At 38.0% G+C, this 18,568-nt stretch overlaps 1 protein-coding gene across 1 annotated transcript in view; it reads left to right on the forward strand.

The window, feature by feature from the left end:
- The window catches only part of CFAP47 (cilia and flagella associated protein 47), a 544,467-nt gene that overhangs the window by 391,553 nt on the left and 134,346 nt on the right, over positions 1-18,568 (forward strand). Inside the window, exon 53 of the mRNA XM_047075775.1 lies at positions 4,639-4,736. Coding sequence (XP_046931731.1) covers positions 4,639-4,736 — 98 coding nt within the window. The remainder of the gene's footprint in view (positions 1-4,638; positions 4,737-18,568) is intronic.

Here is an 18,568-nt window from a genome sequence, read left to right on the forward strand (position 1 = left end):
CATGGGAGTGCATGTGAGAGCAGGGGAGAGGCAGAGAGAGAGGGAGAGAGAGAATCCCAAGCAGGCTCCATGCTGTCAGCACAGAGCCTAACATAGTATTCAATCCCATGAACTGTGTGCATAATGCCTTCAAGGTCTATCCATGTTGTAAATGGTAGGATTTCCTTGTGTTTTTTATAATAGCTGAATAATATTTCTTTATAGATATAGATATAGATATATAGATATCTCAGAACATCTTTATCCATTCATTCCTCGATGGACACTTAGGTTGTTTCCATATCTTGGCTATTGTAAATAATGCTGTAATAAACATGAGATCACGTACATCTTTTCCAAGTAAGAGTTTTGGTTTTCTTCAAATAAATACCCCAAAGTGTTAGTTTTATTTTTAATTTTTCGAGGATTGTCCATACTGTTTTCATTAGTAGTATAACTGAACCTAATGAGTTTATCCATCCAACGCACAGCAAGCCAATAAAAAACCTGACACTGAGGTTTTTTAGTGAAGAAAGATAGTGTATTTCTTGGTATGGCACTACCCTGGCGAACAGGGAACTAATGCTCAAAATCCTGAATTCCCTGATGGCTTACAAGTAATGGTTTTAAGGCCAGAAATCAAGGGTAAGGGGTTTGGAATCATGGGTTCTTCTGATAGGTCAGGGATTTGGTAAATGTCAAAACTGATGAACTGGTGCCAGGTCACCTGTTTCTTCAAGATCCTGGTTGGGTGGTCATTTCCTTCATTGTTCCAGGTCTGCAAAACATCTCAGCATTGTGTGTGAGTGATACTATCTTTGTTACCAAAAGTAGAGTATATATATGATGGTTATGATGACTGTGCAGGCTGTTTCATTTCTTGTTCCCTTGGGCTACATTTTCATTATCTTTTTTTTAAAGTTTATTTATATATTTAAGTAATTGCTACACCCATCATGAGGCTCGAAACACAACCCCAAAATCATGTGCTCCTATGACTGAGCCAGCCAGGTGCCCCTACATTTTCATTATCTTTTTTTTTTTTTTTTGAGAGAGAGAATGGGTATAAGGGAGCATGAGGCAGAGAGAGAAAGGAGGGACAGAGAGAGAGAGTGTGTTGGAGAGAGAAAGAAGCAGGTCTCACCCAAAGTGGGGCTCGTGCTCACCCGATGTGGGAATGGAACTCTTGAACCGCGAGATCATGACCTGAGCTAAAAGTCAGATGTTAACAACTGAGCCACCCAGACACCCCTACATTTTTATTAGCTTAACCAAAGCATATTCTAAGTTGCTTCCTGGCATTTTTCCCAGTAATCTTTACCCGTGGCTACATGCCTTTCAGCAGACTTCATTCTGGTGGCAGTTTCAGTGACTGCACCAATTTATATTGCCACCAACAGAACACAAGGGTGCCCTTTTCTCCATATCCTCCCCAACACTTGCTATTTTCTGTTATTTTCATAGTAGCCATCCTAATGGGTGTGAGGTGATATCTCGTCATGGTTTTGATTTGCTTTTCCCTAATGACTAGCAATAAAACTAAAGTTGTAATAGGGAGTACTCTCTGAATGATAAAAATATGTTTACACACACATACATATATATATGGATATATCAATCATATACAATTTGTATACCCCAGTGTATTTGTATGTGTGTGTGTCTAAATATCTATGTCTTTATTGATACTTTAAACCTGGAGATTTATACAAAAAAAAAAATAGTTTACTCTTAGTTGTGATATAATGAATAATTTTTATCTTTAAGCCTTACAGGAATTTCTAAAATCACTATGGTGAATATTGTTGATTTTATAATTAGAAAAAAAATTTTTAATATGTTCAAAGCCTATAGCTAAACAGTATTTAATAATTATTATTTTTGTTCTCTTCAGTAAATCTTTGCCAGTCTTACTCTAACCAATAAATTCATATTCAGTGTACATTTTTAGCACTGTAGGAATTAAATCAGCTACATCGCAACATTGCCTTATGTGATAGTCACAGTAGTCACAAATACTAAGTATTATTACTTGTGTGAAAGCTAATTTTTGTGTTAACCTAATTGGGTTCTGGCGTCTAGATAATAGGTGAACCGTTATTCTGGATGTTTCTGTGAAGGTGATTTTAGGTGAAATTTACATTTAGAGCTGAACTTTGAATGAAGAAGATGGCCCTCCATAATGTGGAGTTCTCGGCTAATCAGTTGAAGGTCTTAATAGAGCCAAGACTGATCGCCCCAGAGCAAAAAAGGAACTCTACCAGTAGACTGCCTTTGGATTCGGACTGTACTTCTTTCCTAGGTCTACAGCCTACTGTCTTAACCTGCAGATTTTGGACCTACCAGGTCAATTTTGTGAGCCATTTCCTTAAAATCAATCTCTTTTAAAGAGATTTTTAAACACCAAAAAGGCATTTAAATCACTGTCATAGAACTGAAGGAGCAGCCAATACAAATGTGAGCAGAGATTTCCTCAGTAACCAAACATCAGTATAAAGTTGGTAACTTATTCTCTGTGCATTAATGGTTTCAAGGTAGTTAGCTGGTGTTTGTAAAATAAATAAGCTCTGAAGGCAATTGAAAATGGGAAGGTAAGTTTCGCCCTCAGGAACTTCTCACAAGTATTTGGGATGAAAATTCACAAGGACTTTCTCTTGTTTCCCTCTCATTAGCTGATTGTTCTGAAAGTCTGAATTGTTCTAAGATCCACTAATTCTATAAGTACTTTTTGTGAGCTAAAGTATTAGAATAGAATGGAATACAATACAATATAATATGGTATGAAGCAATGCCATAAGATACAATGCTCTTGGTAGCGAGGAATAATTTTTCCTCTACCCTTCTAAATTCTTGGCCAACACCCCCCTGTAATAATGATGATGATAATAGTAATAATAATAATAATAATAATAATAATAAAAAGATTAGCAGGAGAAAAACAAAAGTTTAGTAACTTGTATTCCTCGCCTATACATGGGAGAGACCCAGGAAAAATAAGTAACTCCCTGAAATAGCCAAGCCCTTACCTTAAAATACCATCCCCACCTAAAAACACAAAAAGATGTTGGGGGATGAGGAGCCAAGAAGGAGAAGTTACCCGGAAAAGCAAGATTAACAAGAATAAGGTTGTTATGCAGATAGAGGTCACTGTCTTCTCCACTGATAGGCATTCCTAAGATTTAGCCCTCCCAACATCCTAATACAGAAAGGGAGACACTCTTACAAATGCAGATTTCCTTTATAAATGTAAATATCTCTTACAAAAGGGTAACTTCTCAGTTTTCAGAGTGCTCCTGTGTCTGCAGTTTTTTTTAAATAATCAGCTGAAAATAATCCTTATACCAAAGACATAGTTTGGAGTGGCAAATTCTACTCCCCTCCACCATGAAATGCAATTCACTACAGTGTCATTCGATGCCGTACAATACAATACAATGCAATGCCATGCTATGCTCTGCAAAACACAAAACACTCTCTTTCAGAAGAGAGTGACTGTGAATTCCACTAGTCTGGGCTCCTTATTTCAGATGAGGAAACTGAGCCCCAAAGAGGCTAGTGACTTGTATGACTAAGGTCAGCAAACATAGTAGTCTCTGGAATCTTTAAAACATGGCAATACTGATATGAATATGCATACAATTAACTGAAGTTGGAGGACATCTAAATCATAAACTAGCTCAACCCTGGAGAATAAAGAATACCAAAGTAGAAGCTGAACAGATGAGGCTAAACAAGTAGAAAACCTGAGTTTGATGCCAGTACAAGCCCTGTTACACAGGACTGTTTTAGTGGACCAGGGTTCCAGTGTCAGGATTTGGGAGTGTGACTTTAGACATCACCAGTGACAAAAATGCCTGCTTTTTAAAAAATATTGGGAACCCAGATGTAAACATTACTTTCTCATCACTTAATCCATTCCCTAGTCCAACTTCCTTTAGGGTGAATTGCTAGGATCCTTTTTCATACTTCCAACAACAAAAGAAAAATCTTGTAAACTATTCCTGATTCTGACCTTACACTAGATTCTTATGGTATAGGAAGTGTTCCACTGAACTGTAATACAATACTTAGATATTTCTATGTATAATATGTGAATGCTTGGACAATTAGGGGGAAAATGATTGGTTATTTCTTTTGAAATATTAATTCTTAGAAGTAAAACATTGTTGGGGTGCCTGAGTGGCTCATTCAATTGAGCATCTGATTTCAGCTCAGGTCATGAGCTGGTTGAGCCTTGTGTCCGGCTGTGTGCTGACAGCTCAGAGCCTGGAGCCTGCTTTGGATTCTGTCTCCCTCTCTCTGCCCCTCCCCCACTCACAGTCTGTCTCTCAGAAATGAATATTTTTTTTTTTAATTAAAAGAAAAGAAGTAAAGCATTCTTATTTTAGTGGGGTGGGGGGGTGACATGATGAGTTTCTGGGCAGGCACAGGACAGGGAGCTTTTATAGGGCCTGCTCATGGCCATGCAAAATGGCATTTCTCTTAGCACTCACAAACTAATACAATCAGCTTTTCACCCTCCCCTTGGCTCTCTTGACAAATTAGTTCATCAAAAAGAGTTTGAAAATGATATCTATTGATGTTTCTCAAATTTTTAGGTTAAATATGGTATTCTGAAGCCTACATTAAGAAGCCTACATTTTTTGTTTTTTTCTTCAGATGATGGTGCTAGCAATATCCGAGTCTGGTACAGTCTTGAGATCCATAGCTCTCCGGGACCACCAGTAGACATTATTGAAATGAAGTGCTCTGCTCTGGTAAGAACCCATTAAATCTTCATAGGCTCTGTCTTTTTGCAAACCAAACTTTTGTTGTATGCTTAAATTGCTATCCCTAAAAAGCATCCATATTAAATGAGTATATTAGGGTAAATTATTCAAATTATAGCAGCTGTGTTTTAAATCCAATAATTGGGACCTTAAATGCTTATGGAAAACATCTTTTAGCTCTATAGTATCTTATAGTGGCTTTACTGATGAGTATTCTACGTGCATGTTTTAAGAGTTACCAGAACAAACTTAACCTTAGCCTACATGCTTGCCCTCACACATATAATAAAAGCAGGATTATGCTCTTGTAAGGGATCAAGAATATCCTGTCCCCTCAGGCTCATACTAGCTGAACTAAGAATCAAATTGACGTGAGACAGATTAACAGGAGAAAATCAAATTTAATAGTGTACCTATGGGGAATGCACATTCATGGAAATTCCAAAATGGGCAAAAGGAGATATATATGTCATTGTGAGTTAAGGAGAAGAGGGTAGGGGTCTGAGACTTCAAAGGGAAGGAATGCAATTTACAGAAAGATGAAAAAGTGTAAACATTTGGTTAGCAAATGTTTGCTGGGCCTCTCAGAAACAACAGAGAACTGTGACCAAACAGGACTTGCTAGGTTCCTCCCTGTTTACCACCCCCAGTTCATAGTGTAATGTAGTTGTCTGTGGTGATAGCTCTCTTCCTGGAGCAGATCTTCTGTCTAAATTCTTCTTAGGCAGTTGTGGGGAAGGTAAAAAAGACTTTCCTCAATCTACTGGGTTTTGATTGCTTTGTAACTCAAAATAATCTTCATGCCAAAGTGGGCCATGTTGAGGTCCCTACAGTCTCTTGGCTCTTGTGAGAAGGGAGATGATTCCTTTTCAGGAATACCAAATGAAAGCTGTGCTGTCTTAATTAACAGTAGGTTTACAACCTATTGGAAATATGTACATACTCCAAGGATAAATTGTCTGCTGTGACTGCCCCGAGTGTGCATGTCCATGAGACATCTACTCTTGCAAGAATGTTGAGCGAGGCTTTAATCAACATTTTCCTTTGATTGGACCGATGGGCTTATTCCTAACACTCTTTCAGTACTGATTCTTCCTGGCTTCTATAGCAGGCTTTTCACTCTGAAACATATTTGGAGTAACTGGCATGGATTTGGGGCTTTAAATAATAGTTACTAAGAATAGGATTGTCTTATGTGAATTATTAAAGTGTTATTAAATCTGGGGCACTTGGGTGGCTCAGTAGGATAAGCATCTGAGTCTTGGTTTGGGCTCAGATCATGATCTCAAAGTTCATGAGTTCAAGCCCTACTTCAGGTTCTGCACTGACAGCACGGAGCCTGCTTGGGATTCTCTCTCTCCCTCTCTCTCTCTCTGCCCCTCCCCTGCTCGTGCTTGCCCTTTCTCTCTCTCTCTCTCTCTCTCAAAATAAATTTTTAAAAAAGTGTTACTAAATCTATTATTATTATTATTAATTAATAAAGTTAAATATTGAGGCTTGTTTTATTTTTTATTTTTTTCTCTACATTTTGTTTATTGAGACAAACTAATTAAAAGGCACAAACATAGGGCATGTTTACATGGACATTATAACAAACATATACATTAAAAGTGTAGGAATGTGTTGCCTTACTGCTAAACAGAAAGTTCCTAAGCTTTTATGTATACAAAAGTTGTACAATTTAATGTCCTAAAGTACAAAAGATCATTTATAAAATTATTTTACACTAAGTACTATTTTATTTTTTACTACGTAGTTCAACCTCCTCGAACTGTTTTGTATAATGACACACAGATACCTGTCCCTGATGTAGGAAGTCTGCCTCAGATGTAAGGTGTTTGATGCTTGAACTGACACAGTGGGGTATAAACAGAAGTCATCCAGTTTGGTAGTCAGTCCTGCAAACATTCTGCAAGATTAATACAACTAAATTCCACTTCTCTTAACTGCAAGATTAAAATAGAAAAAAAAAAACCCAAAACATATTGCAACTTAAAAAAAATCACAGCGTCTTGGTTTTAGTAACTTTTTTTTTTTAAACACAATGTTTTAAAAACATGTGTGGCATGATGGTGTAAAGAGTATCTGTTTCCCTAACTTTTGGTTTCTACTTTATGTACAGAGATAAAACATCCTGCTAAGAAATAAAAAGCACATGTCTTAACGTGCACAATCATTGCTGGGTTTCTACAGGGAGTACAGATAGCTGTCTCCCTGAAAACACCACAAAGCTGATACAAGTGTTTTTTCAAAGAAAAAAAAAAGTGATGTCCATATTTACAAAGTTGAACAAATCTGCACAATACTTGATTAAGAAACGGAAGGAGAAATTAAAAAAAAAAAAGATACACTCTGCTGTTCTGAAGGGGCATACTACCTAGTTAGTGGTTAGAATAAAAACTGTATACAATTTAATATAAGACATAAACTCTAGTGAGCAACTAACACATCTTTCCCTGTTGTAACATCAACAGGCTCTGATTGGGAGAGAGAAGGGCATATCACATCCCAGTGCCTCCAGCATCTTCCAATTTAAAGCAATATATTTTAACTGTTCCAAAGTACTCCTTGGCTCCTGAAAAGGAGTCCCACTGGCCTCTGTTTGTTAGGAGTCTGTTGAGGCTTGTTTTAAATGAAACATGAGGGGTGATAGGCATTAAGGAGGGCTCTTCGTGTGATGAGCACTAGATGTTATATGTAAGTGATGAATCACTAAATTCTACTCCTAAAACCAATACTATACTATATGTTAACTAACTTGAATCTAAATTAAAAAAAAACAAATGAAGGGGCGCCTGGGTGGCGCAGTCGGTTAAGCGTCCGACTTCAGCCAGGTCACGATCTCGCGGTCCGTGAGTTTGAGCCCCGCGTCGGGCTCTGGGCTGATGGCTCAGAGCCTGGAGCCTGTTTCCGACTCTGTGTCTCCCTCTCTCTCTGCCCCTCCCCCGTTCATGCTCTGTCTCTCTCTGTCCCAAAAATAAATAAACGTTGAAAAAAAAAAATTTAAAAAAAAAAAAAAAAAACAAATGAAACATGAAGACAATATTCATGGCTATTAGTCATGTTTTAATTTGATTTAATTTTCTTATTGTTAATACTCAAATATTTAAATTGATGATAACGGTTATTTTCATTTTTAAACATGCAGATGGATTTTTCATAAAAATCATTATTTAGAATCTTGGGGGCGCCTGGGTGGCGCAGTCGGTTAAGTGTCCGACTTCAGCCAGGTCACGATCTCGCGGTCTGTGAGTTCGAGCCCCGCGTCAGGCTCTGGGCTGATGGCTCAGAGCCTGGAGCCTGTTTCCGATTCTGTGTCTCCCTCTCTCTCTGCCCCTCCCCCGTTCATGCTCTGTCTCTCTCTGTCCCAAAAATAAATAAAAACGTTGAAAAAAAAATTAAAAAAAAAAAGAATCTTGAACTTTTGCTCCAACAAATAAAAAGTTTTTAAAAGACTGAAATAGTCTGTAAATCAATTACTTACCCACTTCATTTCTGGGTAAATCTCCACTGAGTCAGAAAACGGGTGGTCAGACTATTGAGATGCACTCAAATGTAGTTTGCAAAAGTGTTCTCTTCTAAGTGGCAAATGATTTAATATGATGATGATAGAGTCATTTCACCCAATGAACACGCCCCATTTCCATGACTCTACTATCACTGCAGAATAAAATCTTTCTTAAGGGTTATTTTTAATTTGGCATAATTTTATGAAACTACTTGCTGTGGAAAATGGTTACTGTGGGGCGCCTGGGTGGCGCACTCGGTTAAGCGTCCGACTTCAGCCAGGTCACGATCTCGCGGTCCGGGAGTTCGAGCCCCGCGTCGGGCTCTGGGCGGATGGCTGGGAGCCTGGAGCCTGTTTCCGATTCTGTGTGTCTCCCTCTCTCTCTGCCCCTCCCCCGTTCATGCTCTGTCTCTCTCTGTCCCAAAAATAAATAAAAACGTTGAAAAAAAAAAAAAAAGAAAATGGTTACTGTATTAACAGCAATCTCTTTACCAGGACACAGGAGGGAAAAAAAAATTTAAAATCGGTCCAGGAGTAATTGAGACCATGAGGTGGCACCTCAAAAAGATGGACATTGGCTTCCTTATTAACTGTATGTTTAAAATAGATACAGAGATGATCAGAGATCTGCAACCCAAACTAACCAAAAAAAGGACGTGATTCTAAAATACTTACAGATAAATAACTATTCACATCTTCTCATGAAATGGTATATAATGTGCCCCCCTTTTGGGAAGAGTTGTCAACCCTTTGAGCAAAATTGATAGAAATTGAGATTTTTTTTTAACCCTCAACTTTGAATGGTAAAGATTGTCACACCAACTGAGAAACACACATCATCAGGATACTTGATGTAGATAAGTAGGAAGACTGAACAAAAAGACACCATCTGTTTCGTTTAATCTACTTCAAATTCCTGACCAGTTAAGACTACTTTTCTGGGGGAGTTGATACTGCAATTAGATTATGTATTAAGCGCTTAAGCTTCCCCCCTTCCCCCACTTTGAGGACTTGGCTGAAGTGACGCCATTTTGGGTCTGTGGTTATTTTTGATTTTGTTTTGTTTTTCTAACACATGTAATTCGAATTCAGTTTGTGTTGATTTCCTATCAGTTCTTAATTTAAACCTTTCCTGGTTTTGGTACCACAGTGTGATACCTATAACTCATCTCGTTTGTGTATGTACTTCTGATTCTTATTGCTTTTATTTTTCATTGTGAATAGCTAACATAGTTATTTTATAAAGATATTCAATAATTTACTTTCAAAGTCTACATAGATGAAAATGCAATTCCTGAGCCCCCATTCCATTTACCAGTTTTACATTGTAATGCAAGAATAGAACTTAGCATCGTGAATTGCCAGATTGCTCTGTTTGTCGCTACAGGCAGGTATGCTATATTAAGTAATCAGTTTCAGCTGAGATAGGTGGGTAAGGGGAGTCTTTTTTGACTAACTCAGTCCATTTGGGCTATGAATGACAGTGATGTTGTTGCCCAGATATTAGGTTTCCCCACCTTTCTACTGGTAATTGCCTAAGGTAAAAATGTATGCACTTATTAACTCTCAGACATGATGATCTAGTTGCTGGAGATGGTATGGATTCTTTTAAATAATCCCATCAAATAAATCTTTGTGCATTTCTTGAAGTTTTCTGAATACTATCAAAAGTATGCTAAAATTGTTGTCCTTACCTAATATTTTTTTTACTGCATTTGCTGTTTTGCCAAACTTTTGAGAAATATTTTATTTAAACCTTAAATCGTCAGATGTGGCAATGGAGCTTTCAAGATACTAACCCATCTCTGATTTTCCATCTGTATCTCAGCTTTTGTTACATTCAACCCAATTTTCACATCTTCCTTAGAGATGAATGTTTAGAATCTCCATTAAAATAGGTTTCGTGTAAGAAATGTTTACATCCTCGAGGCACATAAATTTGTTTACTTCTTAGAGTAGGTTCCAAAAATCAGATTATATTGACAATGAACAATAATTGGTTGTGAGTCGTCCACTCTCTAATTGGTATAAATTATTTAGTATTCTTCTGGAAATTTTAACATGTGATATCTGCTATTCCATTTTGTTTGACCTTAAAAATGTCTTGTATGTCATATAGTTGGGCTGTGAGAGAATGATACGAGCAATCCACCATCTTCCTACTGATAATACCTTCAACATACAGCCATGAGTTAAAAATGCATTCTGAAAACAAAACTTAAGTGTGTGAACAAAATCTATGCTTTAAGCTTTAGATCAGTCATAGACTGCATAATATTTGTTCTGTTGTCAGTGACAATTGAATGACTCCTTTTTTCATTTTATAATCAACCTTTAATTAAATTCACTATATTGTTAATGGTGCAACCCAGAAGTCTGTACACATATTAGAAAGAAGAGTGTTGGAGGGGGGGAATGTTTATTATATCTTTAAAGGTTTTTTGGCTGATGTAAGAATTATGTTGACATGAGACAAATTACCAGCAGAAAGTCAAACAGAAGTTTAATAACATGTATACCTCCTTCTGGTTTACATGGGAGAGACCCAGGAAACTGCATAACTCCCCAAAATGGCTGAAGCCTTGGGCTTAAATACCTTGTTCATCTAAAGATAAAGCAAAATGTTGGGAGGTGACCAGGAAAAGCACAGTAAACAAGGATAATGCTTTTTTTGCAGATTTAAGTTTTGCCTTTTCTATTGATAAGAATCTCTAGAGATTTAGTCATCCCCCTCTTCCTGGTACAGTAAGGGAGACACCCTTACAAATTCAGATTTCCCTTATAAATGTCAGTAACTCTACTTGGTTTCTCATTTGTCTGTTTTTTTCTTAACCAGCTTAAAATAATCAATATTCTAAAGAGGCATATCTTGGGATGGTGAAATTTTCTCCCCTACAGGAGCATAGTTAAAAACACTATTAATCCACTTAGTGTCAAACATAAAAACATTAATACAAAACATATGTGAATTGCCAATCATTTTAAATAAGTTTTTAATTTAAAATTTTAGCCTCCATAATAAAATATATATTTTATGATCTCATTTTGTTATGTTTTTCTTTTCTTTGTGTTTTTATATTCTTTATTTTTTCTGGGTGAAAGATCATATGTCATGGGTGTTGTACATGATACTGAAATTTTTCTTCCTCATGAAATGTTAGTGTAGAATGTTAACATTCTGCTTTGAATTTATCTTGACAAAATAAAATATAGACTGTATATTTATGTGTACATGTACATATATATGCATATATATATATATAGTCATGAACATGCTGTGAAGGCACACACACAAGTTGTGTCTTTCCACAATGTCAGTTTTATTCAATCATAATTATAAAGGAGGTTCAAGATTCCAAATTCAGTGACATTTCCCCATGTGATTAAACTTGGCTTCTTACACAGCACACAGAGCGGAACATAAGACAAGCCACACAAACAAGATAACAGAAGGGTATAAGAAGTTAACAAACCAAACACGAAGTCAGTTTGTGGGCGTGCAGTTGAGATAAGGCCACTCTGTCTGTCTAGGTCTGCTCTCGGTACTTACTGCTTATTATGTTCAAGCAGTGAAGGATCTCAGTTCTGTTTGGAGATCAACAGAGCCTTCAACGGCAGCTGCCTTTTTTAAGTGGTCAGACACAGAGAGGTCATGTCTGAAGAGTCTGACAGCTTGTTACAAAAATCCTCCCCTTTTGAAAGGGATTTAATTGGTCTTAGGCCTCTGCAGACTTGCTCTGATTCTGCTTGGTATCATTTCTGGTGTGTCAGCTGATGTTGATCCTGGCATCAGCATCTCATAGCTGCGGTACTTTTAACTGCCTGCGTCATTGGTTGACACAGGCTCCTGCTTGACATGAGAGACTCCATTTTGCTCTCTACATATACACATATGTATGTGTATGTATATAGAGAGCAAAAGGAAAGGGAGAAAGATCCTATCTTAAACAGTTAAGCAAGAGGGTACTTCCTAGGGATCATTCCCTGCAATTAGACATATTTCTATTTGTCACTGCTTTTTTGTTTTTTTTTTGGTTGGTTGGCTGGTTGTTTTTTTTTTTTTTTTTTAGAGAGAGCACAAGCAGGAAAGGGGCAGAGAGAAAGAAATAGAGAATTTTAAGCAGGCTCTGCATTCAGTGAGGAACATGACATGGGCCTCATTCCCATGATCCTGGGATCATGACCTGAGCTGAAATCAAGAGTCAGATGTTCAACTGACTGAGCCACCCAGGTGCCCTTATTTGTCACTGCTTTTAATAACTACTGCACCCCCACCCCCGCCTCCAAGGTTATGGGAAATGTCTGAATACACATGAATGGAGTTTCTCACTTTTTCACAGCTCCTCAGTGTCTGTCAAATACATCCTCACCTTCACATCATGCCCCACTCTGGCATTAGCAGCATGCCTTGATTGTACCTCTGCATTCTGTATGTCTCAGGTTGGATATAGGGTACTTCCTTAGGTATAGGGTTATGCGGGTGGCAGTTGCAGAAGAATGACAATGGTGTTTCTAGTTTACAGCTAGCTGCCTGTTTCCTCTGAGTTCTGAACCATTGGCACCTACTTTTCAATTTAGGAAAATTACTGAGACATACTATAAGTTATCATTTCCTCTGAATTACATGGTACCTTTATAAATACCCTTTGGTACAGTTTGTTTATTGCTTGGTGATGTTTTTCAATTGAATAAAATTAAAATTGAAAATTTCCTCAATAACATGGTTAACTTAATATTGCATGTTTTGGACATCAGAAATAATCCCTTTAATTTTTTTTTAATTAAGTAGGCTCCACACACAAAATGGGGCTTGAACTCATGACCCTGAGATCAAGAGTCACATGCTGTACCGAATGAGCCAGCCAGGCACCCCAGAAGTAATTCCTTTAAAATTGACTCATGATTATCTTCTGGGAGATGACATTGATGGGGTTTTAGAATGGTGGGGTGGGGGGAGGTACAGTTGGGAGTGACAGCCAAGAAGAATTCTTAAAGACATCTTTGGTGCAAAAAGGTGATTTTATTAAAGCATGGGGACAGGACCCATGGACAGAAAGAGCTGCACTAGGGTTGTGAAGAGTGATTGCTGATATACCTTCAGGTGGGAGGGAGTTAGGGATGACGTAAGTCTCTAAGGAATTTTGGAAGCGATGTTTCCAGGACCTTGAGGAGCTAGCTGCTGTTAGGAAAACATCATTTATTACCATTTACTAAAACCTCAGTCATGAGACTTTTCAGATGTGTATCAGCAGTCCGTAAGCTCAGAGTATGATTGCCAGCCTATGTCTTGGGGAGTTGAGACAAAGGAAGTTTCCAGAGGAATTTTTATATGTTAAAGTAGACTTACAGGATCTTGGAGGTTGGGATAATGTTAAGCTAAGATTCTCTTTTGCCCCTAGCTAAGTGTCATCATCGAGGCAGCTGAGCTCCTAGAGGGAGGTCACACTGCCCGTTTCAAGGACTACTCAATGGTCTGTAGGCAGTAAGGGAATTTAGTTTTGCATTTGCTTTAGTTTCCCACATCACCATAGCAAGCATTTAAACCCCCTTACATCCTGGTAAGGGTGATATTAGGGCTCCAGGAAACAGAGTCTATAGGTTTCTGGAGATTAGTCTATGGATAAGATTACTTTTTTCTTGAAGATTACTAAGTTATCTGTAAACTGAAGGAGATTCCTGTCCTGCATGACTGTGGTCTCTATCAGTTAACCATTTGTTTTTCCTTTCCTTTGTTCTTGGGCAGCCAGGAGTGTCCAAGGAATATCACACATATCCCACAGGGGGTGGCGGGAGGTTGCTGTTAGCCTGTCCTTTGCCCTCAGCTTGCCTTATGCTCCCTCATCAATATGGTGGAAAATACTTCCTGCTAGTGCATATTGAATTGTCATTGACTCCATTAGGCTTTTATGGGCAAAACATATAATATTGATTTACTCTGACCTAGTTAGAATAGGAAGTGATGAGGTTTTCAGTGCAAATACTCAGTGAATTAAATTTTTCTGTTTGGAGAAGCTGTGAACTGCCAACCAAATGATAAAGTTAACCCACTGTCTTTCTCACAGCTGTCCTTACCAATAACTTGCATGAAAGGAGGTAGACTAGGTTAACTCAAGATTTTTAGGATTTTGTCAAAGGTTGCTGTATTATTTAGTTCAAAGTTCTGATTATCCAGAATACCAGACATATTGACTATTAGATTTATATACAAACACTAAAGTCTCTAATCAATTGCACATTTATTTCTTAAAGAGTATTTATTATCTCTGGTATCCCTCACACTATTCTACACGCTGAGGAACAGTGATGAATAGTACAAACAAGGCCCCTATTTATATGGAGCTAACAGTCTAGTAGAGTCAGAAAACAGAAGTAACATTGAAATAGGATATTTCATGGGAGATTTTTCTGTTGTCTTACATTTTCTTTTTAGAGTTTATTTATTTTGAGAGAGTGCACATGAGCACGTGGTGTAGAGAGGGAGAATCCCAAGCAGGCTCTGCATTGTCAGTGTAGAGCCCCATGTGGGTCTTGATTTCAGCAACTTGTGAGATCATGACCTGAGCTGAAACCAAGAGTCAGACACTTAAGCAACTGAGCCACCCTGGCACCCCTATTGTTTTACATTTTTAATTAAAGACATAAACCTGAAAACCATAGATAATTCTGTGTCCATGTTATGAAAGGTGCTGCTATGCCGTTTATTAAGGACTCACTGAATGTTTTAGTTATGGTATTTTTAGGGGTGCCTGGGTGACTCGGTTGGTTAAGTATCCAACTTCAGCTCAGGTCATGATCTCATGGTTCATGGGTTTAAGCCCATACCTGACTCTACACTGACAGCTCAGAATCCAGAGTCTGCTTCAGATTCTGTGCCTCCCTCTTTCTCTCTCCCCCTCCCCTGCTTATGTGTTCTCTCTCTCTCTCTCTCTCTCTCTCTCTCAAAAATTAAACAACTTAAAAAAAAATAAAATAGTTCTGGTGTTTTTAGCTGACATAACAAACTGAAATTTCAGTGGCCTAACACAATAAAAGTTCTTAATAATTGTAACACTGTGGTGCATTTGTTCCCAGTTGGTGGCTCCTCCCAGTTGTGGTTCCATCAGCCTTTAGGAAGTCAGCAGTTCCTGCATATAGATGGAGAAAGAAAAAGAAACAGAAAAGAATTTCCACTGGTTTCTTAATCATCTCATCACAGAGGCAACATACATCACTCTCTCTCATGTACTATTAGAACTAACCACCTGGTTATGCCTGGGTGCAAGAGAGTTTGGGAAATGTAACCTCTGGTTGGGCAGCTGCTGCCCCATGTTATCTTCATGTTATGAAGGGGAGCACAGTTTTGCTGGAAAGATGATATTTCTGCTATCATGAAAGATTAAATATATTTAGGCTATCACCCATGTCCAGCCAGCCAAGACATTGGCTAGAACACCAAGACAGGGCGAGGGGTTTCTTTAAAAAGTAGAAACTGACAGCTTAATGCCCACTGGATTTTGGTGAGTTCCTGCTAAAAGACTAGACCATGGATGGAGGGAAAATGGCTAGAGGGACAGCAGCTGCACTTCCACTGGCATATGACAAGACCTTGTAAATCAAAGTCTATTCTACTCAGTGACAGGAGCCAGGAGACTGGGCTCAGACTGTTTTAAAAGGATCTACTCAAGATACATTCTGCTAGGGTGAGAAGAACCCAGGAGAAAAAGTCTACATGGGGTAATGCTAGAAAGGGGAAAAGAGAAGGACCCAGAATGTCAACTGGAAAAGATCAATCCATATCAATTAGGTAAATAGCCTTTGTTCTTTTACCTCACCTCCCATCTGCATCCTGTAACCTGAAGGAGCCGTATTAGTGCGGTGATTGCAGGAAAAGTTAGAGCAAGGAAGTTGAAAACAGCAGGTTATGTCTACCTTCCTCCTCACAAGCAGTCTGAAAAATTACTACATGTCCCCAGGATAGGGAGGGGGTGCCAGGAGGAAATATCGGTAAAAGCATTCATTCAGTAGGAAATGAAAGTATTGATTGATTTTGTACCTTTTTAAACATCTGACAATAAGACTGATCCAGCATTGGGAACTATCCTGAGTTAGCAACAGGTTGGAAGAGGGAGATCCTGCCAGGTTTGGAGGTCAGTAGTGGAAGAGTCCATCCAGTTTATCTGTTACCATGATAATAAATGCCTTAGCTAAATTTAGTGACAATTGTACCCACAAAAATTGTCCAGAGTTTCACTGAGGGACGCATGAGGACTGGGGAAATGTACCCAGGTAGAGCAATTAACAAATGTACAAGCCCTTGGAACAAAATGAGCTTGTTGGGAAGGGAGGTAGTAAGAAGGAGCCCAGGCATCCCAGGAGCAGAAAAGATTGTTGTGAGGCTGGAGCTTGGACAGAAATGGCAAGGGGTGACTTTCATTCAGAGGTGCCGGCAGGGCCACATCTTGCAGGACCTCAGAGGGCAAGATAAGAGATTTTATTCCATGTGCAATTAGAAGCCACTAGAGGGTGGAAAGAAGGGGAATGACCTGATCTAATTTCTGTTTTTAAATCTCTCAAAATGTTTCTGCTATTTTTTTTTAATTTTTTTTTTTCAACGTTTATTTATTTTTGGGACAGAGATAGACAGAGCATGAATGGGGGAGGGGCAGAGAGAGAGGGAGACACAGAATCGGAAACAGGCTCCAGGCTCTGAGCCATCAGCCCAGAGCCTGACGCGGGGCTCGAACTCACGGACCGCGAGATCGTGACCTGGCTGAAGTCGGACGCTCAACCGACTGCGCCACCCAGGCGCCCCTCTGCTATTTTAAGAAAATAATAAACTTATCAATTATATTTAGATGCTGAAAAGATTTTATATCCGTTTTAAGATGAATAGAGCTATTCAAACTTCCTCTGCTAAAGTTTATAATTTGCAAAATTCAATATATCTGTTTGTACATATTTTGAATTGTATTCCAATCTTATCTGAGTATTTGAATTTTTTCAGTGTTGTAAATTTCAGCATCTTATGACTGCCTTCATGCTTTAAAATCTTTACTTATATTCCACAGGATTAAATATTCATAATTTATTACTTTTGCAAAAGAATTATGAGAAATGGAAGCAGTTTCTTAAATCAGTCATTATGTTAGCTAAAGCATTCCTTAAGTACAATCCAGAGAAAAATACTGGACACCTTACAAAGGAATGCTGTCTATTGTTGCACCTAAAAGAGGCCACGTGAAGACAAAAGACAGTTTTGAAGTCATTGCATATAGTCACTATTTCACTTGAATTTGTAAAAAAAAAAAAAAAATCCAAACTGATATATATTTAATTATAAAAAGCCTTATAAAACCACTCATTAAAGGGCACCTGAGTGGCTCAGTTGGTTAAGCATCCGACTCTTGATCTCATTTCAGGTCATGATCTCACAGTTGGGTTCGTGAGTTTGAGCCCCACATCAGGCTCTGCCCTGATGGCAAGGAGCCTGCTTGGGACTCTGTCTCTCCTTGTCTCTGCCTCTCTCCCACTTTTGTGTGCTCTCTCTCTCTCCCTCAAAATAAATAAATAAACTTAAAAAAAAAAAAGCTAATCAAAGTAGAAGAATATGACATTGGGAAGACATGTACCAGCCAAATATTTCACACTTTTTATATAGAGAAAGCATGCACAGAAATTCAGCTGACTTTATACTTCCTATTGATGAGAGTTATTTGTCATAAAATGGAATGGGGGTGGCAGGATGGCTTAGATAATAACACTATTAACCATTTTTGCAGATGAATTCTTTATACCTTCTCTTTTGTATGCTGAAAATAGTTATGCATTTTTGGATTATATAGATAACACAAAGAAGGTATTTCGAGAATAAACTTACAAATTTTCATCATCTCATCAAATGATGAATGACAAAAATCTCTTTAACTTATTGAATGCATGAAATATTTAATAAAATATCTAACTTTTATGGCCTTAAGAAATATGGTTAGAAAATTAATCTTTTCCAAATTAATTTTGACAGTATCTTGGCAGGTGTATATTTAAAAGGGATTATTCATACAATACTGATTTTAAAGGTGTAATTTGGGGATTTTTATCTATTTAAACTTAAAATATTCAAACTATAATGAAAGCTAGAAATTATTTTTTTATAATGTTGTAGTAAATTTGACATATATTTTACCAGACTAGAAATACAGCACTCTTTTTTTTGAGGTTTATTTATTGGGGTACCTGGATGGCTCAGTCCGTTAAGCGTCCGACTTCAGCTCAGGTCATGATCTCATGGTTCGTGAGTTCGAGCCCCACATGGAGCTTTTCACTCTCAGCAAGA

This window comes from Lynx rufus, unplaced genomic scaffold, assembly GCF_022079265.1.
Source record: "Lynx rufus isolate CCGP_SWC_20201006 ecotype Redwood Valley unplaced genomic scaffold, mLynRuf1.p SCAF_14, whole genome shotgun sequence".
In the NCBI taxonomy this organism is placed as follows: domain Eukaryota; kingdom Metazoa; phylum Chordata; class Mammalia; order Carnivora; family Felidae; genus Lynx; species Lynx rufus.